The sequence below is a fragment of the Cricetulus griseus genome, chromosome 4, assembly GCF_003668045.3.
Source record: "Cricetulus griseus strain 17A/GY chromosome 4, alternate assembly CriGri-PICRH-1.0, whole genome shotgun sequence".
Classification (NCBI taxonomy): Eukaryota; Metazoa; Chordata; class Mammalia; order Rodentia; family Cricetidae; genus Cricetulus; species Cricetulus griseus.
The window spans coordinates 173,797,829-173,825,801 of NC_048597.1; the positions used below are offsets into that span (position 1 = coordinate 173,797,829).

Below are 27,973 nucleotides of genomic sequence, written 5' to 3' on the forward strand. Positions count from 1 at the left end.
GAGACTAGCTCTTCACAACCTGTTGAATTAATGAGAAAAAAAAAAAAACTACAAGCTCATGAAGCAAATTTTTATTTTAAAATTGTTAGGTTTTTAGTGCATATGAAAATATCTTATGACATGACACATACGGATGTTAGCACATGGAATAATAATAGAAAATATTTTAGGCAACTTTTGAAATCACTAATATGCTTATTTTCCTGTGAACGAGCCCTTAACTTAAATGAGTTTGATCACGGAATATCAAGGATATTTAGGATTTTCAAATTATTGCTTAACAGCTTCCTAATGAGGTGTTGTATTTCTATCTGATCTACACATAATAGTCTTTTCAACACACCAGTCACAGCAGTGGTCTTTTGTCTCAGCTCTGTTGGTATATGCTTTATATTCAAATACTCCGACAACTTGGACCTGGAATTGTACAGCACGTCGATAACCGTTTCCATGTCATCGGCTGAATCGATCATCTGGTCCTCTGGGAAGATGCGAGATGTGTACATCTGTTGTAACTTGTGCTCAGCGGCTGCGGCCAGGGCCAGGCTCCGTTTCAGATGCTCCCTGGAGGCCTTGATGTACTCCTTGTACTCGGGGTTGTTGCTGTCACCAAGAGGCCCCCGCAGAATCTCTGAGTGAATATCGTAAATTTTTCCCAAAATCTCCTCATATCTCAAATTCTGGGAGCCGTGTTCAGCGATTTCTTCGATGTCCTCGTTTTCCAACAGGCCTGAGAGCTGGGGCACGTCCTCAGTGTCTGTGGAGACATCCATGGTGCTGGCCCTTGTTGTTAAGGTGACACGCGTACTTCCCAGCCACGGATGGATGATCAGGGATGGCATCCTCGAGGACTCCGTTTTCATCCTGTTTTGCCGTGAGTCTGGCTCAAGACTGTCCTCTGCCTCTGAGTGGGACTCAGACTCCGGCTCCGACTCAAACTCAGGCTCAGGTTCAGGTTCAGGCTCAGGCACTATATGTCTAGCTTCTGGCTCCACCTCCAGCTCCGGCTCCGGCTCCGGCTCCGGCTCATCTTTTTCAATATAAGGTTCATCCGAGTGTAAAACAATAGAAACGTTATTTGGCCGGATGGACCAGAACGCCGTGCTTTCGGTTTCTTTTTGCCCGTCCATCCCCAGCGTGAAGCCGCTAGAAGGGAAAGTCGTCTTATCCTCGCTGACTGGCCTGATCAGAACATCGTGTTCAGAGGTAACTTCGTCAGGGGTGTGTATCAACATCAGGTCAGGCGACGACCTCGGTTCTGCGATTTCCACAGTTCTTGAGACCTCTGACTTTTTGTCGGAGCCCTGATCCCTGGTGGGAACACTCATTATCAGGTTCTGTAAAACTTGTACATAATGATTCAGATTCTGCTCTTCATCAGGCGACACAGTTATGGCTGGAGGGGAAAAACCAAACACACAGTGAGTAACGCTTATTATATAGGACGCATGACAGACTTTGCTAACCACAGCTCACTTTCTGTCCTAGCAAGAACAAGCAAGAAGCTCAGCGGCCACTGAAAATGCATGAAGGGACAAGAGTAGGACAGGAGTTACACAAGGATACCCTTTTCTTTTTCTTCTTTCTTTCTTTCTTTCTTTCTTTTATTTATTTATTTTTTTTCGAGACAGGGTTTCTCTGTGTAGCTTTGGAGCCTATCCTGGCACTCACTCTGGAGACCAGGCTGGCCTCAAACTCAGAGAGATCCGCCTGCCTCTGCCTTCCCAGTGCTGGGATTAAAGGCATGCGCCACCAATGTATGTTTGAATCATATACTTTATGATTCAATAGGCAATTTATTAAACCAAAATCCTTGATCATGTTGTCTAAGCCTGCAAGGTATTATGATGGGCTCATATTGGCTCACCAGAGTCAATTATTACATTTTTTAGGAGCCAGATGCTAAGTAAACACAATTAAAAGTTAAATCTTCTGGCTGGGTGATGGCAGTGGCACACACCTCTAATCCCAGTACTGGGGAGACAGAGGCAGGCGGATCTGTGTGAGTGTGCTGAATGTTATCTCTTAGATATGCTTGTACTGCAGTTATGTTCCTTTACATGCTTATACTTTCGTCATCCATACTAAACTGTTTAAACTGTTTACTGGTAGAATTATACAATGTCTATAATTTGCTTCTAAGTAAATTTAGGACAAGAATTCTGGAGGAGGACAGGGAGGCTAGGAGAAGAGGAGTGTGAGTGGATTTACTAACGACAAGAGATGTTAGGGAGACGGAGCCTTTGTGACACTGTTTCCATTTGTATATTTCATTTTTTCTACAAAAAGATGTTTCTAAAATTTTTGAGAAATTTTCTGTTTTGGGCATCTAGAAGCAAACAGTTGAGTTAACCATGCCCTATCTAAAATGTGCAGTCAAAAGATAGGCAGGAATGGCTTTGCAGAGGGCACTGCCTTGAAATTAGTCTAGGGTGCTCTTGATCTTCAGTAAATTAGCTTGTCTCTTAAACTAGCAAATGGGGTATCCAGGTAGCTATTAAATAAGTTAGGAAGCCAAAGGACAGGAAAAGGAGGTACTCACTGGATGTGATTTCTAAAAACATCTCAAGTACTCATTATCCTCCTCTGCAGTTACTCTGGAAACACCAAAAGGCCTGTTTGTGGTTGCCTAGCAACAGAGGCACCCTACCTCCTACCTTGCTTTTCTTCCTTGCAAATGTCTCGGATTATTCTATTCTTGAATCCATCCCCTCCCCGCATGCTTCCTACCTCTTGTTTTTGCCCTTCTAACACATCTATGCATTTCAGACTGGCCTTCCAGGTGCCGCTAATCATGGCCATTCTTGCAAATCAGTTTGAGCCCTGTAAAAATGTTTGCAGGCAAGATAATAGAATTCCAGTGTCCTTACAGACAACCCTGGCCACCATGAAATCCTGTTTTTCTCCATTCTACAGGGAGTTCTAAAGATTGAATAAATTTCTATTTCTTACAATGAACAAGCCAACCCAATAGAAGTTGAGCCACTTATTACACCTGGACTATTTCCTGTGGTTTACCCCAATACAACATAGCTATTTTTGCCGCTTGGATATCTTATCTAAGCTAACAGCATGCCCCAGACCATGGTTAAGGTTAAGAAGTCCTCCAATGCTGTGAAAGCAGATCAGTAGGTAAAGAAAATGCTTGCCTCACAAGCTTGAGGACCAGAGTTCAGATCCCCGGTACCCATGTAAGCTGATGTGGTGGTATCCTCTCGGCCCCAGCTAAGCTTGCAAATCAGTGAGCTCTGGGTTAAGGGAGAGACCCTGTCTCAAAAAAATAAGGTGAAGAAAAGAAAAAGAAGACACCTGATGTTGACCTCTAGCCTCCAAATAGCATGCCCACTGGTACATTACAAAATCATTCACAGACCCACATGTGGACATGCGTGTTGTAGGATATTTGTACACTGTGTGACTGTGCTTTGTGTAATAAAAAACTGAATGACTAATAGCTAGGCAGGTAGTATAGGCAGGATCTCTGGGGAGAGAAAGGAAGAGGAGGAGAATCTAGGCACGCAGGAGACACCAACAAGACATGAAGGGAATCAGACATACAGAATGAAAGAAAGACAAAAAGCCACAAAGTAAAATGTAAATTAATAAAAACAAGTAAATTTAAGCTACAAGAGCTAGTGAGACAAGCCCAAGCTAAGGCTAAGCTTTCATAAATAATAATTCTCTAATAATGTCTCTGTGTCATTGTTTGTGAGCTGGCGACCCAAAGAAAAATCCAATTTTACACACACACACACACACACACACACACACACACACACACGAATTTCTGCAGTGTAAGATGTCAGGATACTGCTCCAGGAACTCTGCTAAGCAGCCTGGAAACCTAGGGTTCTGCTGAAATCTCAGCTCTGAGAATGTCAGCTGAGCTTGAGTTTTTTGCAGTTTTTAAAATAGAACAGAAAAAATGATCACATGACAGAGACAATAGCCAAGAGATGCTAACAACTGTAGGAATGAAAATAGCTGAAATTCTGAAGGGTGCACTGGGAGACAGTAATTAAAAAGATTGCAATCACTCCCATTCATTGAGCCATTAGCGTGTGCAGATGCCACGTGAGTGGTATTTTGGTAAAAAGGAAAAAGAAGCTAGGCGGGGTGCCACACGCCTTTAAAATCCCAACACTTGGCAGGCAGAGGCAGGCAGATCTCTGAGTTCAAAGTCAGTTTGGTCTACAGAGCAAGTTTCAGGACAGCCAGGGCTGGAGAAACTCTATCTCAAACACCAGAGGAGGGGCACTCGGAAAGTAATCTGCCCATGATTATTCAGCTCCTGAGCGGCAAGGATGGGGTGTGAACACAGACTGCTTCACTTCAAAGCTAGCACAATGTTGTCAGAAAGACATGCCACAATGGTGTTGGCAAAGCAGTGGGGACATGGGACAGCATGATCTTGTGGAAACACCTGGATTTCACATGCTAAAGTAAAATACCATAAAGAATACAAATTCTTCTCCTATTTAGTTGTACCAAAATACTTAGAAACATGTACAATAAATAAATACTACAAAATTTTGCTCTACTGCCAAAGGGTTCTCTTTGTACATAAGAGCTATCTATAGACACTGAGGGGAGTCTACATAGAATGTTTTGTTTCTGACGGGCATTGGTGGCGCACGCCTTTAATCCCAGCAGTCGGGAGGCAGAGGCAGGCGGATCTCTGTGAGTTCCAGGCCAGCCTGGTCTCCAGAGCGAGTGCCAGGATAGGCTCCAAAGCTACACAGAGAAACCCTGTCTCAAAAAACCAAAAAGAGAGAGAGAGAGAGAGAGAGAGAGAGAGAGAGAGAGAGAGAGGGAGAGAGAGAGAATGTTTTGTTTCTACAAGGTCTGACTGGGGACTGACAGTCAGTCACTTACAAGATGTTCATGCCACACAAAGATAAAAGCAGTTCATTACCTTTGCGTTTCTCCTGAGCAAAACTGGAGCATAGGTCTTTCTAGATAAACCCAATATCATAAGTAATATAAACTCAGAAATCCTAGTCACTTAGCTTTCTGTACTAGAGCTAAAATATCCACATACATTAAAATATCACACTTATGAAGTAGTCTGGGCTGTACGTATGCCATGCTGGGAACTGAACCAGGAGCCTCGTGTATCCTAAGTGAGCACTCTGCCACTGTACTCTATCCCCAGCCTCATGTTCTGATTGCTGATTTGAATGCTAGTCAGTCAAAGATGTTAATTATAGATTCGTGGAACAGTCAGAACACTTGAGACTGTCTCTTATGTATTTAAAAATGTCATGTTTGTGACTCTTTTACATTATAGTAACTGGACATGACCATATAGGTAAAGCAACAAAAAAAAATCATTTTTCAGAATTAAATTTGGGGGGGGGGATGACTTGATCAAAATCTGTTACATATATGTTAAAATTGCTACAATGAAATTCATTACTTTGTATAATTAATATGTACTAGTTTTAAAAGAACTAAAGTATATAAAAAAAACTTTGGTTTATCAATAGGTATTATTTCTACTTTAGTTACTGAAGCTAATTGTCATTGACAATTTATAAGTCAGAAGTTGTGTTTTCTGCTTTCTTTGTACCTTTTCCCCTTAAGACAGGAGCCCATGCTATTCTGAACTGTTTAGTCAAGGATGACCTTGAACACTTATCAGTCTGCAACTTCCAAAGTGCTGGCATTATAGAAGTGAGACACCAGTTAAACTTAACTTTTTTTAAAAAAAAAAAGTCGTTGTTGCTGGTGTTGGCACAAGCCTTTAACCCCAGCACTCGGCAGGCAGAGGCAGGTGGATCTCTGAGAGTTCCAGGTAAGCCTAGTCTACACAGTGACTACCATGACTGCCAAGGCTACACATAGAAACACTGTCTTAACAAACTAACAAAAAACCAGGGCATGCTAGTGCATGCCTGTACTCCCAGCACTTGGTGGCAGAGGCAAGAAGACCAAAAGCCAACGTCATTCTTGGCTACATATTGCATTTGAGGCCAGAATGGGCTAGATGAGACCCTATCTCAACAACAGGAACAACAAAAGCATCAATAAATAAGTTTGAATGAACCACAATGAAGTCTTAGAATTTACACATATGAAAAACACAATAGTGAACCTGAAAACATCTCAAAGGTGGGGATGGGGGAAGATTTGGTGAGCGGTGAGACAGGCTGATGGAACAATCTAGACAAAGGAAAAGGTAGAAGACATGACCAGAGCCCCTTGTTGCTCTTGTAGAAGACCAGGTTAGGTTCCCAGAACCCTCATAGTGGTTCCCCACCATCCACAACTCTAACTCTAGCAAATCTAAGTCCTCTTCTGACCTCCACAGGTACCAGGAAGTCACATGGTATACATACACATGCAAGCAAAAGACTCACATGTACACAACGAAATATATAAATTAAAACTTGTAATGTTAATAATTATGCAGAGTGAGCAAGGATAGACACCTGACTTCACCTCCACTCCACACACAGGTGTACACATGCCCACATGCACATATGTTCACATACACTGACAAGTGTATACAACACACTCATACATACAGCAAGAGAAAAACGACTTACATTTGGGGGAAACTGAATGACAAGTTTAATTCTAATCTGAAGTCATCAGGTTGGAAGGAAATATTACATATTTTATGAGTGCCAGCAAAAGTAGGAGATGGGGAGTAATCAACCCAGAATTCCACATCCCAGGAAAAGGTCTCTTGGGAATAAAAGGACAACCAAGGAGAAAACAAGAGAAGTGATCAGAAACCTACAAGAAAAATGGCTAGGGCTGGAGAGATGGCTCAGAAGTTAAAAGCATTGACTGCTCTTCCAGAGGTCCTGAGTTCAATTCCCAGCACCCACATTGTGGCTCACAACCATCTGTAATGAAATCTGGTGCCCTCTTCTGGCCTGCAGGCATATTAATAAATAAACAAAAAAAAGAAAAAGAAAAATGGCTAAATGTAGTTCCCCAGGACTGGCAAAGTAGCTCAGCTGGTAAAGGTGTCTGGCAACCTGAGTTCGAAGTCCATGGTCATCCAGGGAAGGTTAGAAGAGAACCAACTTCATATGGCCTCACACACAGGCTGTGGCATTCATACCCATAACACACACACACACACTAAAAATAAAAATAAAATGAAACAATAGATGTATTTCAACCAACAGAGTGGAAATGATAAAAGGAGGAATCATGGAACACCAGGAAAAACACCAGAGAGATTAAGAGAAAGAAGAAGAGAGAAGGCATATGGAAGCCACTGTCCTCTTGAGTTTTCCCACTGCCTGACAGCAGAAGCAAGGTCATCTTGTAATCTGATGGGGCTGCTGGCACATGAAAAGGAAATACTTAAGGCAAGTGTGCTGTGAATATGTACTGGGATATGTAAGGAGGTAAGTTTTTTGTCCTGATTGGTTTTGGTCAACTTGACAAGCTAGAGTCATCTGGGAAAAGGAACCTCAATTGAGAAAATGCCCCCATCAGATTTGCCTGTTGGCGAGCCTATGGAACACTTACTTTATTAATGACTGATATGAAAGGGACCAGTTACTGTGGGTGGTACCATCTTTGAGCTGATAGTCCTTGTGCTATAAGAAAGCAGGGTGAACAAGCCAGTAATCAGCACTCCTCCATGACTTCTGCTTCAGTTCCTGCCTCCAGGTTCCTGCCTCGAGTTCCTGCCCTGACTTCCCTTCATGAAGAGTTGACTGTGAGCTGTAAGATGAAATAAACCCTGTCCTCTCTAAATTGCTTTTGGTCACAGTGTTTATCACAGCAATAGAAAGCAAACTAGGACAGGTTTCTACTGATAACCATATACACACACACACCCTAAACTATACAAAGAAACTATAAAAACACTAAGCCAAAATAGACTTTTAAAAAAGCATATACTTCAATATGAAATGGATGGTATCTGTCTATGTGCTCAAAAAAAATGTTTTAACACTAAAGCTTTAAATCCAAACCATGTTGCTAATTTCAACACATCGTTTGATATAAATGCCTGGTGAGTTTGAGGTTGTAGTAAAATATCATATATAACACTGGGAAATTTGGTAGCTCAATATAAAGAAAAAGATAAATTTTTAAACTCACACAAAGATTAAAAAGTTGAAATTCAACGAAATACACCTGATCTTTGTATTTTATGGTTCATAGGTTGGGGGAATGATTCGAAGGTAAAAGCTCACAAGTAAGTGTGAGGATCTGAGTTCTGATCCCCGGAAACCAAGTAAAGCCTGAGTCCACAATGTGTATCTTTAATCACAGTGTTCCTACAACAAGATGGGAGAGGGAGACAGGAGAATTCCTTGTGTTCACAGTGGCAAACAAGAGCCCCTGCTTTAAAGAGGTGAAAGTTAAAGACAGCTGAGTTTATCTACTGACTTCTACACACACACACACACACACACACACACACACACACACAAAATGAACTCATACATCTTTACTTTGTCCTGCCAGCCTTGACACAGACTCTGTGGATGACACACCCAAAATCTAACCAAAGTTATATATGCTAATTACTAAAAGATTCTTACAACTGCAAGCGCACACACACACACAACATAGGTTAGCCTTATCGTATAAAGAACTGATGTACACAGGACTAAAACCTAAGCATCCATCACTCACTAATGAGCCAGACTGGCCCCAAATCCATAACCTCAGATAACAAGTTGCTTGCATTTTTCCATACATGTCATGCAGTGGACTCACAGAAAACAGACTTCCTGAGTTTAATGGGGGTTAAGTGCTGTATGAACTTGTGCCCCAAAGGAAAAAAAAAACTTAAAAATAACTGAGCTGATGTATTTTCAGCTCTAACTAACCAGGGTGCTGTGCTTCATGACTGAAATAATCTCAGAGTGAATGCAAAAGAAACCACTTTGTTCCTCATCCAGCAGCTTTTCTCTAACTTTTTACTATTAATTCTGAAAAAAAAATGTGGCTTTTTCTGATGGTTGAACAAGTACCTATATTCATATTAATCAGCATTCTAGCTTTAAAAAATCTAATTTAACACCTTTGTGCACCTCATGATTTTATGTTTTTATGTTCTTAGGCTCAAGTCTTCCCACACAGAAGGCTTGCCAATGTCCTTCCTGTAGGACATGGCTATTGCTTGCAAAGCGATTCTTGGAATGGTTTAAAGAAACTTGCCATGGTTTAAAGAAACTTGGAGGCTGAACACAAAGCTCAGTTGGGAGAGTGCTTGCCTAGTATGCATGAGGCTTGGGTTGGGTCCCCAGTGCTGCATTAATTGGGTGTAGTGGCACACACCTGTAATAATTAGCACTGGAGAAGTAAATCAGGAATATCAGAAGTTCAAGGTCAGTGTTGGCTATGTAGTGAGTTCAAGGTCAGCCAGGGCTTCACGAGACCCTGTCTCAAAAGATAAGATGGACCGAAGGAACAACTAGGAATAAATATTCTAAAAGAGAGATCCCATTTACCATGATTGGAGACGAAACCTTTCCCTTTGAATATACCATCTACCTCATTCATAAAACGTATTTTAAATCCACAATTCAGACCCCACTGTGCTGCTATGCCCTTTTGGAGACAGCCCATTCCAATCTCTCTCTGGAGTGCTTTGCTTTGCTTAATACACTTATATTTACTCTTGGCATCGTTGGACTGAATCCTTTCCTCCCAGAAACGCTCAAGAAGACACACCCCTCCCCTCAACACACATTCTCTTTAAATTTTACTGCAGGGGCCAGCCAGGTTTTACTCTCAAGGGCCAGACAGTAAACATATCAGACCTTGCAAGGCAGTATTGTGCAGCAAGTCCTTCTGACGCAGGAAAGCAGTCATGGCCAATAAAGTAATGACCGTGGTTGCATTCCAACAAAACACGAAGTGTTTGAGCCCAGGCTGCAATCTGTCATGCTATGCGTCACCTAAAGGGAGTCCCCGGGCCTAAGGAGGAGTCACCACACCGAACTCAGCTTATGAGCTGAGCATCCTGGGGACAATGGGCAGAGCAGGATGAGGACTGGAATGGCACACCTGGCACCCAGGCCCGCGTCTGGGATAGAGGGCGGGAAGGTGCAGGGAGCGGAAACCCCTGGATCTCGACCCGGCCCATCACTCACTGGGATACGCCAGCAGGGACGAAGGCCATAGCCACAGCACAACTAGGACAACGGGCTTCATGAGCGCCGTTCACAGCACTCCGCCATCCGACGGGAACGTCCTGGGGCCACCAGGCCGGGGTACCTAGGGCCCAAAGGGGTGGATGTCAGCGGCTACCGTCCCACGCCAGGGCCCGGGCGCCCGGCAACGGTTGCCCCAGTGAAAGGGGGCGGGGCGGCCGCGTGCGAGTGACGCATGCGTGCTGAGATTCAACAGGGACCAGGAATGGCTCGATGGCGATCTGCTGCTACAGACGCTTAGGCTAGAGGCTGGAGAAGCTCGGTGAGTGGCACGCTATGGCACTCCCCGGTTGAAAACACAGCTGTTGCACAGAAGTTGTTGTCTAATGGAAGAGATGACCTGGCGATTACACGGAGCCAACGGTGATGGGAATCGCTGCAGGACCCCCCAGTCTGCCCCAAAGGAGATGGAAGTGAGAGTCTATTGCAGGAAGGCTTAGAGAGCAACAAGAGCTAGGTGGTTCAGACTAAGTCGCATGATTGGCTGCCGGGCCGGGGGTGGGAGTGGGGAGTGAAGTGGTGGAGAAGAATGGGAGGAAGAGGTAAGGATATTGCAGACACCTTAAGGGGTTTTGCTTGTTTTGATTTGTAACGATTACATCCGGTACGTCCCATTTCTCCCTTTTTGGTTTTGCAAGACAGGGTTTTTCTGTGTAAAAGTACTGGCTGACCTGGAACTCGCGTTGTAAATCAGACTGGCCTCGAACTCAGAGAGACCTCCCCTCCCCCAGCCTCTACTTCCCAGACCGTGGGCGCTGGGATTAAAGGCATGCGCCAAAGCCAGGCATGATGGCGCACACCTTTAATCCTAGCACTTGGGAGACAGAGACAGGTGGCTCTCTATGAGTTCGAGGCCAGCCTGGTGTACAGAGCGCAGAGAAACCCTGTCTTGAAAAACCAACAAACCAAAGCATTAAAGGCATGCGCCACCACTCGGGGTTACAGCCCGTTTCTTTGACAATAAAGAGTTAGAGTCAGTGGAGAAAGGTGTAATTACAAACAGATAGCATGAGAGGATTATTCAAGGTCTTCTCTGTCCCAGATGGGCCTGGAACTGTACTGCACCCAAGGATGATCTTGAACTAATGATACATCTGTCTCAACATTCCAAGCCCTGAGATTTAACAGGTGCCACCATGTATGGTTTCTGACGTGCTGTGGCTTGAATAGGCTTCATCCAAGGTAGGCAGGCACTCTGCTGACTGAGCTGCTCCCCAGTCTCAGAGAGAGCACTTCTTGGAATAATAGTCGTGTGGCTACTCAAATCTATGTGTGAGTTAAAATCTTTAACACCGTCCTTCTTTTCCTGTATGATTAATCTTTACCAATTCCCATGTGGTCCTATCTCTGGCTCATAAAAAAGAAACTTAGATTTTAGTCTGAGACAATGGGGAGATGCTACAAGGTTCCGATTAGGGAAAGTGTGATTAGATGGGTAGAAAGCTTAGTTTCCTTGCAGAGACCAAATGACGCTGAAGAAAGCTAAAGTAGAAGCAAGACTCTGGTTAGGAGATACTGTTGGGGACCGGGAGTTCTGGTAGCAGAAGATACAGAACATATGGGCATATCTAAGAGATGTTTAGAGTTAAAATCAATAAGATCATGCTGAAGGAGGTGGAGACAGAATCAAGAGTTGAAGGCCAACCTAGGCTACATGAGACCCCCATCTCAAACAAAGATTAGGGGATTGTTTAAATGTAGAGGAAGAGAGAATATGAGATGGTGCCCAGATTTCTAGTAGATCGTTTGGGTATTCGATGTACCTTTACTGAAATGGGGATTGTGGGTGCCTATGGAGGAGAATAAGGAATTTTATGCTCAATACTATGGCAAAGTGAGCTTGAGGTCGGCAGCCAGAGTTGGTCTATCCAGAGAAGAGTTGGCTGTGGGACAGGGAGAAGGCTGAGGTGGAGGCTGGGTTACAGAAGGCTTGGAGTATCTGGAAGCAGGGCTGTCTGAGGTAGATCAAGAAGAGTCTGCAGATGGAGCAGACCATGACCCTAGGATGGAAAGAGGCAGGCTAGAGAGAGCACAATAGAGGGAGTGCAAAGGTGCCCAGAAAGGAGTGGTGGTGGGGAAGAAAGAAGGGTCTTAGATGATTCTGGAAAGACAAATGAGAGAGGAGAGAGAGAGAAAGAGAGAGAGAGAGAGAGAGAGAGAGAGAGAGAGAGAGAGAGAGGTTGGGGCTAGCTTTAGCTACAAGGCCCTTGACAGGAACAGTTTCAGTGAAATGGTTTGGGGAGAAGCCAGACCATGCTGAGTCAGGGGATGAGTAAGAGGTGACAAAGTCGTGACAGCTTGCATGGTACTGTTTCAAGCTTGGTTCGTGAGTCTTCGAGGCACTCCAGCAGTGCTCAACCCAAATATAGCAGCATGCTGGAATCAAACAGTTGGGACTGTTTGGAAAGCAACTTGGAATATGTAACAAAAGCAGAAACATAATATACACACTGTGATATAAAATCTATAATAAATTTAGGGGGAGAATTTAGGTCCCAAGATAACCATAGCTCGCATCACAGAGACAGTCAAATGCAAAGAGAATATGGACTAAAGGTCCTCACTCCTCCCCATTCCCATGTTGAAATCCTAACCCTTGCCACGATGAGAAAGGGGTGGAGCTTTTAAGAGATGACTAGATCATGGGGCAGAGCCTTCAAGCGTGAGATTAGTACCCTAAAACAGAGACCCCGGAGATTCTGTATGAGAGCATGGCAAAGAGTCATCTGTGAAGAAGCAGGCTTCCACCAAACATCAAATCAACTTTCCCACCTCCCAGTATTGAAATAAATTGTTGTTTAAACCACCTGATCTGTGGTGTTATTTGTACAACAGTCTGAACAAACTAAACCAGGTAAGCCACCTTTGTTGGTTAGAATAGTGTTCAACCTGCCGGGTGGTGGTGGCGCATGCCTTTAATCCCAGCACTTGGGAGGCAGAGGCAGGCAGATCTCTGTGAGTTCGAGACCAGCTGGTCTACAAGAGCTCATTCCAGGACAGCCTCCAAAGCCACAGAGAAACCCTGTCTCGAAGGAAAAAAGAAGAAGAAGAAGAAGAAGAAGAAGAAGAAGAAGAAGAAGAAGAAGAAGAAGAAGAAGAAGAAGAGTGTTCAACCAGGGGCTAGGGGAGTGGCATCTAATAAAGGGCTTACCATGTGAACATGAGACCTTTGTTCTGATCCTTAGCATGCATGTAAAGAGCCAGGTGTGGTAACTCAGTGCCCATAACCCCAGCAGCAGGGAGGTGAAGACAGGAGGTTCTTGGAGCTTGCCAGCCAGCCAGTGTAGACAAATCTGACAGCTCCGGGCTCAGTGAGAGACCCTGTCTCAGAAAGTAAGGCTAAGGGTGATTGAGAAAGACACCTGACGGCGACCTTTGGTCTTCATGTGCATGAGCACACATGTGAATGCAACACACACACTTGTGCACACACACACAAATATAAAACACACACAGCTATGGCATGCACTCAACCATTCTACTTCATTTGGGGGGAGTCATGAAGGGTTCTGCCTGCTCTCTGCTGCTGTCTCCTTCCTTTCCTTACTCTCCTTCTTTAGATGGACACAGAGCATCTCAAATTCTTATTTACTGTATTTTATTCTTTCTCTTAACCCAATAGATTGGAGTAAACCTGGTTAGCCAGAGCCAGACATTGGTGGCACAGGCCTTTAATCCCAGCACTCGGGAGGCAGAGGCAGGCGGATCTCTGAGTTCGAGGCCAGCCTGGTCTCCAGAGCGAGTGCCAGGATAGGCTCCAAAGCTACACAGAGAAACCCTGTCTCGGAAAAAACAAAAAAACAAACAAAAAAAAAAACAAAAAAAAAAAAAAGAAAAGAAAAGAAACCTGGTTAGCCAGAAACACATGTCTCTGTAGAGGAAGAAGCACACCCAGGAGATTCTCCTTATCCTCCTGGTACAAGCGGGCTACAAAGTTCCCACTGTCGCCCCACCTACTCAAGACCATTGCATTTCTTTTTCACACCCCAGATCTCAAAAGTCACTTCCAAGCCTCACTTGGTCCAGTGCTTAGAAAAACAATTCAATCTCATTACTTATAAAATGAATCCCTCCATGGCTCAGCAGTTAACTGTTCTTCCTGAGGATCCAAGCTTGGTTCCCAGCACCCATACCCAGTGGCTCACAACCAGCTGTTACTCCGGCTCCAGGCAGAAGGCATGCTGGGCTCTGCAAATGGCTACACAACATGTACGCATATCCACACACAGGCACATATGTAAAAATAAAAATAAACCTTTTTAAAAAAAATGAGTGCATGCATGAATGAATGTGCCCTCTTGTCCTCCTGCCCTCTTATATGACAGACATGTGAGAGGGTGGGTACACCATACCAAAGCCAGAGCAGGTGTCCTAGCTTGCTTTCTATTGAAAACACTGACCACACCTTCAATCCCAGCACTTGGGAGGCAGAGGTGTGCAGGTCTCTGTGAATTCGGGGCCAGCCTGCTCTACAGAGTGAGTTCCAGGACAGTCAGAGCTACACAGAGAAATGCTGTCTCAGAAAACAAAAATAAACTAAAATAAAACACGGGCTAAAAGCAAGTTGGCAAGGAAAGGGCTTATTCGGCTTCTAGGAAAGTCACAGCAGGAACTCAAGGAATACATCTGGAGGCAGGAAGTTAAGCAGAAGCCATGGAGAATACTGCTCACTGGCTTGCTCCCCATGGCTCAGCTTGCTTTCCTATATGTCCCAGAACCACAAGCCAAGGGATGACACCACCCATAAAGGGCTGCCCCCTCCCATCAATCATTAACCAAGAAAATGCCCCGTAGATATGCCCACAGGCAATCTGATGGAGATGGTTCTTTAATTGAGACTCCCAATTTCCAGGTGACCTTAATTTGTGTCAAGTTTACAAAAACTAACCAGAATAGTGTAATGTTTCTCTCTACCACTCTCTGCTGTATTGTTGTTGATAAAGTCACTGAACTGGCATCTCATTGTTTGGACTAGGCTGGCTAGCCAACGAACTCTTAAATCTACCTGTCTCTGTCTCCTCGTTCTGGGGATACAGACATATGCAGCCATACCTGGAGTTTTAAGTGAGTATTGGGGTTTAGGTGAGTATGGTTGAAGAGTAAGTGTTACTACACACTGAGCCATCTACATTTCTAACCTTGTCTCCATTCATCCATCTATCGACCCTGTCAATCTAAACATCTAAAGATATTCTCTAGCCAGGCGGTGGTGGTGCACGCCTTTAATCCTAACACTCGGGAGGCAGAGGTCGGTGGATCTCTGTGAGTTCGAGACCAACCTGCTAGATCCAGCCTCCAATGCCACAGAGAAACCGTCTCAAAAAAACAAACAAACAAAAAAGATATTCTCGAAGACACGTGTGATTCCTTGTGCCTTGTGCCTATAATCCAGCAGTTAAGAAACTGAGGCAGAAAGATTGCCTTGAGTTTGAGACCAGTCTAGGAATTGTAGGGAGAAAAGATGCTCTCTGGAATAAAAACACAGGTTCTGGCAGAGAAGTAATTCTGCCACACGAGGGCAGCAGAGCCTCACCAATAACAGGGATGGCGCTTGTGTTGACTTCCCTGAATCTCCCGCTGAGAATCCAGAAACTGGCTTTTGATTTTGCTACATTGTAGAATGTTTTGCTATTTATTGTGCACTTTGCTTTTGTACTTTACTTTTTTTTTTTTGGTTTTTTCGAGACAGGGTTTCTCTGTGTAGCTTTGGAGCCTATCCTGACACTCGTTCTGGAGACCAGGCTGGCCTCGAACTCACAGCGATCCTCCTGCCTCTGCCTCCTGAGTGCTGGAATTAAAGGCGTGCGCCACCAACGACCGGCTTGTACTTCACATTTTAGATACACAAAATGTCGTGTAGTAATATCTTAAATAATTCAATAAGAAAAGCCACAATGTGCTAAAAAGGTGTCCTGTCCGTCTGCCCCGCCCTCCCTCGCTCTCCCTCCCTCTCCCTCTCCCCCTTCTCCTCCCCCCCTCGTTTTTCTGTAGGCTGGTTTGAGAAAGGTTGCCTGTTGATTCTTTTTCCCAGTTGTCTGTTGATTCTTTTTTTCCAGTTCCGCGCAGCTGCTCTACAGACAGCACTGGGCTGAAATCAACTTGCAAAATGAGACCCACCTGGGAGCTCAGGAAAGTGCTAGGCCGTCTCTGGAAAGTGCCTTCTTTTGTCAGGTTCTGACCCCTAGCTAGACAAATATAATTTTTACTAGCTATGGAGGACTCGAAATTGGGTCTGCTGAAATGTTTTTTGTTTTAAAGAGATTTATTTATATTTCGCCTGCATGTATGTGTGCACCAGAAGAGGGCAAAAGAGGGCATTAGATCTTCTGTAACTGGAGTTGCAGAAGATTGTGAGCCCCCCATGTGGGGTTCTGGGAACTGAACCTGGGTCCTCTGAAAGAGTAGCTAGTGCTCTTAGCCACTGAGTTACCTCTCCAGCTCTTAAACTCTGAGTCCTCTCTCCAGCCCTTAACTGAGTGATCTCTCCAGCTTGTGTGGATGGTTTTAGTGAACAGGATGGCTGTGGCTAGGTTTATAAGCATTGTTCTTGACATGCTTTTAGTTCTGCCCAGGAAGACTCTGCCAGTTTGACTCTTAGTATGAGACCTCATCAAAGTTTGAAAGAAAAGTCCGGTGGTTCACACCAGTTGGGAGTAAGAGGCAGGCAGATCTCTGAGTTTGAAGCCAGCTTGGTCTACACAGCTAGTTCCAGGACAGCCAAGGCTACACAGAGAAACCCTATCTCGCCCGATTAACCAAAAAAGACCTACAGATGTGTCACCAGTCTCCATGAAGCTGTCCACTAAGATGAATTGCAAAGGAGTTCTCAATACAAGTTCACATAGAAACTCATTTAACTTCTTTTTTAATTTATTAATTTTTATTTTATATGCATTGGTGCTTTGCCATGGGTGTCAGGTCCTCTGGAATTGGAATTACAGACAGTTGTGAGCTGCCATGTGTGTGCTAGGAATTGAACCCAGGTCCTCTGAAAGAGCAGTCAGTGTTCTTAACCACTGAGCCAACCCTCCAGACCCCTCATTTAACTTCTGAATGATAAAATGCCCACAGAAAATAGAAAGGTTCTGTTTTGTTGTGTGTTTTTTTGGTGATTTTTTTATTTAAATTAGAAACAAGCTTGTTTTACATGTCAATCCCAGTTCCCTCTCCAGAAGATTCTTAAGATACACACTCTCTGTTTGTCTCATGGTGTGTATATGTGTGTGTTTTGCTGTCCCACGACTTTTGCATATCTGACTTAACTTAGGATCTATACATATGTATTGAAGATTATATGGGATTTTCTGGCAGGTGCCACCAAATCAAATAGAAGATAATTTTATATAAAAAGGACTTTAGGGCTGGGAAGATGAGTCAGTCATCTTACAGCTCAAGCACAAGGACATGAGTTCATTCCCCAACACTCACAAAGGTATGGTGTGTGCACTTGTAACTCCAGCACTGGGGAGATGGAAACAGGCACCTCTGGCCAGCTAGCTTATTTTAATCAAGATGCAGGTCTCAAAGAGAGTGACTATCTTGAAAATAAAGGTGCATGCATGGCTCCCGAGGTATAATAGCCAAGACTAACCACATACACATGTGTACCTCCACACAGAAACTCAGGTACATAAAAGGTGGGGTTGGGTGGGCTATGCTTACCTGATGAAGGGCACTTACAACTACAGAACAGCCAGGAAGCTCAGCGCTTTTATTATGTGCAACACAGGAGGAGGGGTTTGCTAGTCTCAGTGGGAAGTCTCTGTAGGGGAGCAGCCTCAGCTTGCCTGTCATAGAGGAGGAAGCTGTGATTGCACAGTGCCAGCATCTGCACATGGACCAGAGGAAGGTTTTGCCAGTTCCCAATCCTGACCCTGGGGAAGGCTTTGCCATTCCCATGGCTGAGGCCCTGGGGTCTTTGACAATGCTATGCTCGTGTCAATAATATGCATTCACTCAGCACTCCTCCGGTTCTTACACATTCACCCAGGGCTTCCTCTGCTCCCCACAGCTAAGCATGTTATAGAGCCCAGGAAATGGTTCTGCCCACAGTGGACTAGTCATTTCTACATCAATCAACAGTCAAGACAATCGCCTGCAGACATGTCCTCAGGTCCATCTGATCTAGGCATTTCCTCAATGGAAGCGTTCCTCTTGGGTGATTGATTCTAGGCTGTATCAAGCTGTCAATTAAAGCCAAGGATGCCCCACTTGCCGTCATGCAATTCTTCATACTGGCCCAGCCTTCCTCCAGCTCCAGCCAAGCTCCCTTTCATGCCCAAGCCATCATTCTCCAGAGGAACTTCCTCTCCATGGACTTGCTTGGGAAAAACAGAAGACTCGCCATACATCATCTCTAATTACCCACCTCAAACAATCTGTGTGATAAACAACAGCACAGGGCTGGAGAGATGGCTCTGTGGTCTGCAGGTGCACATGCTCGAATAACTAAAAACAAAATTTAAAAAGGCTTTTTAAGATGATGTGTCTGTGTACCTGTATGGAAAGGCCAGAGGTTGACATCCAATGCCTTCCTCGGTTGCCCTCCAGATCTTATCTCTTTGAGACAGAGGCTCTCACTGAACCCAGTGACTGTCCATGACTGGCCAGGGAGCTCCAGGGTTCCAACCATCTCCACCTCCCCAACACGGAGATCACAGGTGCACGCCACCATGCCTGGCCTTTACATAGGTGCTGGGCATCGAAACTCAGCCCCTCAAGTTCTCACTGCAAGCACCTTACCGGCAAAGCCACCTCCTGAGTCCCAAGACATGCACCTTTCTGCTCATAGCATTCTGTTGCTTGCTGGTGCTACTTCTTACCTCCTCCCTGGCTTCCATCACATTTTTCTGTCCTTATAGTCAACACTTTCCTGTTTTAATAATTTCCTATGTTACCCCAGTGTAAGTAGCAGGTAATGCCTTTATCAATCCAGGGATTTCCAAGTCCTTTTGGTCAGGAGACAAGAGTCCTCCAGCTCCAGGGTCCTCTTTTTCGAAGACAAGGGTACCTGGAGCAATTAGTTGGCTATTTTAGAATATCAGCCCAGTCTAGTGAACACAACTCACTCTCTGGCTCTCATTTTAAAGGTGAACTATGAGATGAGTAAATGGCTTAGCTAGTAAGATGCTTGCTGCCAAACCTTAGGATCTGTGTTCAATATCTGGGACCCACATGGTGGTAGGAAAGAACTGACTCCCACAAGTTGTCCTCTGACCTCTACACACAGAGATAGATAGATAGATAGACAGACAGACAGATAGATAATGGATAGATAGATAAGTTATGAAACAATCTTTTTGTACACTGTGAAGATGTGTTGCTCTCATTGGTTTCATAAAGAGCTAAATTGCCAGTATCTAGGCAGAAAGAGGTTAGGCAGAACTTGCAGACAGGGAGAGCCTTCTAGGATGAAGAAGGGTAGAGTTGACAACCAGATGCAGAGTAAGCAGAACATGTACAAGATGAGGTAATAAGCCATGACCATGTGGCAGCAAGTAAATTAATAAAAATGGGTTAATCTAAGTTGTAAGATCTAGTTAGAAGCGAGCCTAAGCTATTGGCTGAGTATAATTAATAATAAGTCTCACTGCACGTTGGTGGCGCACAACTTTAATCCCAGCACTCGGGAGGCAGAGGCAAGCAATCTCTGTGAGTTCGAGGCTAGCCTGGTCTCTAGAGCGAGTGCCAGGATAGGCTCCAAAGCTACACAGAGAAACCCTGTCTCGAAAAACCAAAACAAAAAAAAAAAAAAAAAAAAAAAAAAAAAAAAAAAAAAAAAAAAAGTCTCTGTGCAGCTATTTGGGAGTTGGTTGGTAGGATAGAAAATTATGCCAACACAGATGATAGATAGATGTTAATACTTTTAAGAAGTGAACTCCTCATGAACCTCAAATGAACCTAGGATGTCCCATTTTTAGTTCTTGTGCCTATTCAAAATACATGTTCATTTTACTGAAATCCATAATCTACACAAGGATAGGCTACTGGATCTTCTTGTTGCCTGCCATCTCCTGACCCAGTGCTTAGCGTCTAGAAGAAGCTTTATAAACATTAGTGAAGACACTCTAACTCACACAGAGCCAAGGATGACCTTGACCTCCTGACCCTCCTGTCTCCACTTCCCAGATGCTGAGATCACAGGGTGTGGCACCGCACCCAGCCGATTCTGAAAGAAATCCCTTAACCTTGCCTCTCAGCCTTGGCTGCTCACTAAAATAGCTCCCCTTTATTCTTCCTCTCTCTCCTCTTTTCTTTTTCTTAAACAATGCTAACAAGCATTCTGTCTTAGCACTCTCCTAGCATCTCTAGGCTTCTCTGGTGCCCACAGAGTCTAAGACCCCAAGCTAATTTTCAAGACAGGCTTGTCATAGCCCGCCAGGGGGCACCAAACAACACCAACAGGTTCACTTGCATAATCTCAGTCATGAGTTCCTATATCTTCAGGGACAATTTTAGATCCGGGTCTGGTTTTCTTTCAAGTGTTTCATTTGAAGGACACACACGTGAGTAGCAACTACATCAGAGACCATGATGATTCTCAGTCGGAAGTAAAGAACAGCCTGCATCCTCCAACTAGGATCTGCCTCCATTCACCGTATCTGGAAACGACCTCTCTGCTGATTTAAAGCTTACAGTTTGCAGTCAGGCTGAGGAAGGGATGTCCTACTTAGGTTTGGTTTTGGTTTTTTGAGGCAGGGTCTTGACTGACCTGGAATTTGCTTTGTAGAACAGGTTAGCCTCATGGAGAGGTGGAACTAAAGGTGTGAGCCAACATGCCAGACTGGTACATGAATTTTTAATCCCTCCTGAAGAAGGTTGAAAGACGTTGGGATGAACTGTTCAGCTCCCCCACGTGGACTTTGAGAAAGGCTCAACTAGAGGGTAGCAGAGTAGGTAGGGTGACCTCTGATATCCTAGGGCAGATATTAGAGATTTCAACTTCCTTTATTCTTTTTTTTTCTTCTTCTTACTTCTAATTTTATTTTGGCAGTTATAGTGATATAGGTTCCATTTCCTGTATACAATCAGCACTTTTACTATTAGTGCCATTTAGAATTTCTATTTTTTTATTTTTATTTTATTTTATTAGTTCAAATTAGGAACAAGCTTGCTTCAGATGTCAATCACTTCTCCCTCTCCCTCCCCTCCCCCCCAACATCCCACCTGCCCCTAGCCATCCCCCCTCCACTCCCCAGGCAGGGTAAGGCCCTCAAAAGGGGCTCCCCAAAGTCTACCACATCATCCTGGGCCAGGCCTAGGCCCTTCCCCATGTGTCCAGGTCAAGAGAGCATCCCTTCACATGGGATGGGCTCTCAAAATCCCTTCTTTTTTTTTTTTTAAGACCTTACATATTTAATACAGTGTGTCATTTCTATACATTTCCTATACATTTCCTTAGTACATTCATTTCCATTTCCTATACAAATGTAAAAAAATTAAGTTCAACATTTCTAGACCAATATGGCTGTTAATTTTTGTACAATGCCAACTCAACACTGTAAACTGGGATACTTTTTTCCAAAGTTGACAGCACAGCTAAAGTTTCCAAAAATTCAAATTATATATATATATATATATATATATATATATATAGAGAGAGAGAGAGAGAGAGAGAGAGAGGGAGACCAATAATGGCAGTATGTTATGCATCAATAGCAGCAACAGCTTTTCCAGGTTCTGCAGTTATTTGAACAAAATTGTAGAGACCTCCAGCACTCTTTCCTTTATTCTTGACTATCCCAAAACTATGTCTGTCCTCCCTTCAGCTGCCCTGTCTTAAACATGCAAGGGAATCATTACTCAGTTGTCACCTGTAATAAAGCTCTGCTCCCAAGGACACATGTCCTCAACACTAGCAGTTACTTTACTGGCCTAAGGAACATTCAAGAAGAAGCAACATTTTGCTAAGCCATCTGCCTTTATAGCCTCATGATTTTCCTTTCTTTTTCAATAACAAGGCAGGGTGAACATGGTAGTCCTTGGGTGTCATCCCAGCACAGTGAGGCTAAGTTTGAGGTCTTTAGTTTGAGGCTAGCACAGGCTGCATAGGGATTCTAAGCCAGCCTAGGTGACATAAAAGGACTCTCTCAAAAACAGAAATAAATCAAAATGATAACTAGATCAAAGCATAAAGAATCAATTTCATACAAGCCAATAGAAGTCACATGAACCTTCAGAGATGAAGACCTGAAGATTTAGGAGGAATTCTCTCTTTGCTTATGTTCAGCAAGGCATGGGTGGCAATGTGATTGGACAAAGTGGTAGGAATAACCCTCTGGCAGGGAAAGCCAGCCTGTCTGTTCAGGTCAGTTTTGCCTGGGGTAGGGCAAGGCTGTGTGGAATGAGGGTCCTCAAAGGAAAAGAGATGGGGTGGCCTTCCCAGGTTTTACAGCTTGGTTTGCAGTTCTCTGAATTCTTATTTCTGCCATCCACTTTTAGCAGGAGGATGGGAGACATCAGAGTAGCCCTTATTTGGAGGTTGTGTCTGAGACTTTGCAATGGTTTGAGTTCAAAGTGTTCAGCACCCATAAGTACCATGCTCTGGAATATTGTGCTCCAGGACCCAACATGACCACCCTGTGAAAAGCCAACAACAACCATTCTACAGATGAGAGAGCCTAACTTCAGAGGAGTTCAACTATTGGCCTCGACACCAAAAAACACAGCTCTCACCTTGAAGGGAAGAAGAGATAATTCTTCTGCAGCCAAAAAGGAGTGGCTATGGCCCAGGAACATAGATTTAGGTTACTCCAAATTTCCATGTTTCAATATGGATGAAATTTTATAGTAATAGAACAAAGAAAATCATAAATCAGAACACTTTTCCAACACATTGGTACAAACATCAAAAGGACAGTTATGGGACACACCTCAGCTATGGCCTCAGATGTCATCTGATGACTCAGCCTTTGGTTGATAAAAAAAAATAGGGTTTTGTTAACTTAGTACATTCCAGTGTTAGGTCTGACATGGGGCTTGGCAACAAAGAGTGGCTACTTAGTGGGCTAAAGATAGCCCAAGATAGATTGTAACTGAGCTCTGGAACTACAACATTCCAAACTCTCCACGGTCATTGAACCAGGCTCTGCAGCAACACCTTCTCTTTAGGAATTACCCTTCACAGCCTAGGGTACATACAAGTAATTCTGAGGCAACAGGTACAGCAGAGTCAGACACTGCTGAGATGGACTTCCAGCCATACCACTGCAGGCTGCGTACATTTAGACAAGCCCCATGATCTTCCAGAGACTCCAGTTGACTATAGGATGGATCATCAAGGCAATCAAATGACAGGCACTGAGTCAACTTCTAGAAGGGGCTCTTTAAAAAATGAACAGAGCCAGGTGGTGGTTTCCCACGCCTTTAATCCCAGCAATCAGGAGGCAGAGACAGGCAGATCTCTGTGAATTCGAGGTAAATCTGGTCTACCGAGTGAGTTCCAAGACAGCCAGGGCTGCACAGAGAAACCTTGTCTGGAAAAAAAATGAACAGGAAGAGCCAGATTATCAGGGAGGCTCCAGAAGAGTTTGGTGCTGTCTGGGCTACAGCTGCCTTATCAGCAGATACAGTGGGCTCCTGTTGTGTGGTATTGTGAGCCAGGAAAACAGGATGATCTTACAGTATCCATAGCAGGAGTGGACAGAACAGCAAAGATTTTCCAGACTTGTGATGGGAGATTTTAACAATTCATCTCTAGTTAGCAGAGAAAATAGACCAAAGATCAGTAAGGGATACAAATCTGAACAGTGTAACACACTTTGTCACAACGCACACTGTGTCAGTCACTTTTTTGTTACTGTGACAAGTAATGGAGAGAAATAGTTTGAGGAAGGAGAGAATCATCTTGGCTCATGGTTTCAGAGGTCTCAACCCATAGTCACTAGGCTTCCTTGCCATGGGCCTGTGATAAGTCAGAGAGAGCATCACCATAGAGAGGGCAGAGCCACCCACTTTGTGGGAACAGATAGGAAGGGGCCAGGGCAAGATCAAGGACACCTCCCCTTTAGAACACTTCCTCCAACTAACTAGGCCTTACCAAATGAAGTTTCTAGCACCTCCCAAAATACCACCATGACAATTAGGAACCAGGGCTGGACAGGTGGCTCAGAGGTTAAGAGCACTGACTGCTTTTCCATGTTCCACGTTCTCTCTCTCTCTCTCTCTCTCTCTCTCTCTCTCTCTCTCTCTCTCTCTCTCAAACACACACACACACACACACACACACACACACACACTAATCAGTTATCTAAAATTTCTTTACTATTTCTGCATTAATGATATTTATTGTGTTACTGGTGTCTCTGTGATATATATTTTTTTCCTGTGTGATAGCTTCCAGTTATTGGGTGTCCAAACAACTTTTGTCCATAAACTTCCTCATATTGGTGAGTACCATATTAGAGATTAAGAATCCCAACTTGATGGGGAATGGAGAGATGGCTCAGAGGTTAAGAGCACTGGATGCTCTTCCAGAGGTCCTGAGTTCAATTCCCACCAACCACATGGTGGCTTGCAACCATCTGTAATGAAATCTGGTGTCCTCTTCCCTCTTCTGAAGTGCAGGCAAATGTGCAAGTAGAACATTGTATACATAATAAATAAATAAAATCTTTAAAAAAAAAAGGACTCTCAACTTGAACTGAAAAACAAATATTTGAAAAATTTGCTTTAATGTAAAAGAACCTACCTAATGTTAAGATAAAAATACAGATTTTTATTAGAAACAACTTTATTTTCTTGAAACAAAAAAAATAGCAAATAAACAAAAGCATCACTTCCCTTTTCTTATATTTTTTTTACTTCCCATTTTTACAATTCTTCATGATGTCTGGCTTCATGAGAGTATTTGCTATACTGTGTGAAGGGAATCCAGCCGCACAGATAGGGAATTGAGAGCAGTGGGTGGGATGGTACCTTTCAGGTTAATTTCAAGGTAGTATGTGAAAGCGTATCTGTAAACTCTTCAACTCCATTATGTTGTGGCCAGGGTCTATCCCCAGTTAGAATGGATTTGATGCCCACACAATTTTGTAAGAGTAATACAGACTAGAGAGGAGGGTGACAGTGCCCTGGCAATCACCTTCTCCATCATTGTAATCACTGAGGTTTATGGCACCAAGTCACATGGATTTAGAGTTCATATTGTCTCCTTTTAACTGAAGGAATGCTTTCAAGATGTGCAGATGTTATAAAATTGAACCTTGGAAGGGACCTTGGATCAAAGATGACACTAATAAAGCCAGTAGGAATGAACAGGATAATAGCCGACCCGATGCATCTCCAGTTTACAAGGTTAGAAACAGAAGCATTGAGTAACCAAGTCTGACAGCAAGATTTCCAGAAAGGCCTGGGGTTAGCAGGAGGGGGGCCTGGAGTTAGCAAGAGAGGGGGCTGAAGTTAGCAGGAGAGGAGCCTGGAGGTAGCAGGAGGGAGGTCTGGAGTTAGCAGAAGGGGAACCTGGACTTAGGAGGAGGGGGGCCTGGAGTTAGAAGGAGGGGGGCCTGGGGTTAGCAGGAGGGGGGTCTGGGGTTAGCAGGAAGGGGGACTGCTTACACAGTGCTTACTCCCAATCTTACCACCTTCAGCATCAGCCCCAGGTCTGTACTAAGCTTTAGATAGTAGCCATGAGGGAAGAGAGCAGTCTCAAGATCTCTCTGTGTGGTATTTGTTCCTGTAGGCTTAGAGTGCACATGTGAGTGAGATGTGTCTATGTTTGCATGTGTGGGTTTGAGTGTGCATGTATGAAAGTGCATGTGGAGGCCAGAACTTTCTTCCTCAGTAGCGCGCTATCATTTTTTTATGGTTTTTATTTGTTTTTGTTTTGTGTTGTTGTTGTTGTTGTTGTTGTTGTTGTTTGGATACAGGGTCTCACTATGTAGTCCTTGCTGGCCTGGTACTCACTATATAGATCAGGCTAGCCTCTAACTTTGAGAGATCCATCTGCCTCTGTATTCCAAGTGCTGGGATTAGAGGTGTGCACCCCGATGCCCAGCAACCATCTTGGTAATGAGAATTCAGAATCTTGAATCTAGAACTCAGAAATTCAGCTAGACTGACTGGCCCCACTGAGTCACCAAGAAGCCTCCTATCTCAGACTTCCCAGTACTGGGATTACACCGTGTTCTACCACGAATGGCTTTTTATGTGGATGCTGGGGTCCAAGTTCAGGCCCTCATGTTTATGTGGCAAGCATGTTAGTTACTGAGTATCTCCCCAGCCTCAGAACTCTCTTTATAAAGTCAACAATCGTCTTTGTTGTCAGTAGGAAAGTGAATTATTCAGCCATGTCCATATAGCTCAAGTCTATAGAAGACATCCATAAATTAGCCTCCCAAGTAGCTGAATATTTCCTTAACTGTTTCCAAGACAAGATAAAGCAAAAACACTAGAAATAGTAAACAGAAATTGATATGAAGGTGTCCTGAGTGCCTCCGGTCTAATTAGCAAGAATGGAGGAAGAAAAGGTGTACTGAACTCTCCCAAGTTTGGTGCTGATACCATAAAGCCAGTAATACTCCTAGTGTACCAAACTGAGCTTTCATTTATGATTAACAGTTCATCACTATTCAAGGACAGGCTGCAGCTCAGTGGTATAGGAACTGGGAAGGTGCCCATGCTCTTGTACCCTAATTCAACTCACACACTCTCTCTCACTCACACACTCACACTCACACACACACTCACACACACTCACACTGACATACACTCTCACACATACACTCACACTCACAACACTCTCTCACACACTCATGAACTCTCTCACACACTCACATACTCATACTGACACTGAGACACACACACACACATACACTCAGACACTCACACACACTCACACTGACACTGAATACACTCTCACACATTCACTCACACTCACAACACTCTCTCACACACTCACACATACTCACACTCACACACTCACACTGAAACTGACACACACACACACTCACACAAGCACAGATAGGAATGAGGCACAACTGGGATCAGTGGGAGTGGGTGCAGGGCAGGTGTGAAGGGGGAAAGACAGCCTGTGGGAAGACAGCAGTAATGTGAGTCTAGTGTCTGTCACTGACTTGGACAGCAATCAGGAATATTTGGATTATTTTGTTAATTCCCCATTTACAAAGGAGGGACAACCCATTCTGTTTCACTGGGGTTGGGATCCAACCCTAGAGAAACTGTGTTTGTCCAAGCATTTATAAGTGTTTGTAAGAGTCATGAAATCCTGGAATCAAGGCATATATTTTCATCTTTGTTAATTTTCTTTTAGTTTCAAGAGATATCTTAACACCTTTCATATTGGGCCTGAATACAATATCAAGTTCCGAACTGAGCCATCAGCAGTTAGTTGAACTTGATTAGGTATTGCAGGCTCCTCCAATTTAAGACTGTTGGGCAGAAGTGAAGGGGGAGGCTCATGGTCACCTGACTGGGGAAACACTCTTGGAAGATCCTCAGCCACCTCTCCCCAGTCTGCTGGAGACAGGAGATTCCTGAACTGTCAGCCTGCTAACCCTGAAGAATGTTCCAGGGCTGTAACCTCCAGCTGCACCCAGCTTTGAAGAGCTCAGGGTGTCTTGTGAGCTGGTGTCTGTGCAGAGTTGCGCTTCTCTGCTCCTTGTAAGAAAATGCTCACCCTTCCTCCTGTTAGTAACCCACTCATTGACTCACCAACTTGGACTTCAGTGCAGGTGTTGCTTTGGTCTGTCACAGGCACTCTTTCTGGAGAGAATAGATGTAATGTTGTGTTTTCCCTGAAAAGTCTGTCTGTCACACAACAACTCCACGGACACCTGTAATCACACATATATGTAAATAAATTCTTAAAGAAC

At 44.0% G+C, this 27,973-nt stretch overlaps 1 protein-coding gene across 1 annotated transcript; it reads right to left on the bottom strand.

The window, feature by feature from the left end:
- Positions 1-92: 92 nt before the first annotated feature.
- Positions 93-27,948, bottom strand: Spesp1 (sperm equatorial segment protein 1). Its single transcript, XM_027415109.2, has 2 exons — positions 27,813-27,948; positions 93-1,396 (listed from the first exon to the last, which is right to left on the bottom strand). The coding sequence occupies exons 1-2, from the start codon at positions 27,946-27,948 to the stop codon at positions 237-239; spliced, it is 1,296 nt and encodes a 431-aa protein (XP_027270910.1). The 3' UTR covers positions 93-236.
- Between the last annotated feature and the right edge of the window lie 25 nt (positions 27,949-27,973).

What these genes read in the sequence shown, in the direction of transcription:
- Spesp1 (XM_027415109.2), bottom strand. Translation starts at nt 27,948, where the DNA reads ATGTGTGATTACAGGTGTCCGTGGAGTTGTTGTGTGACAGACAGACTT. An exon ending in CTGCACTGAAGTCCAAGTTG is followed by an intron (nt 1,397 to 27,812) that starts GTGAGTCAATGA and finishes TTTCCCCTCCAG; the next exon opens with CCATAACTGTGTCGCCTGAT.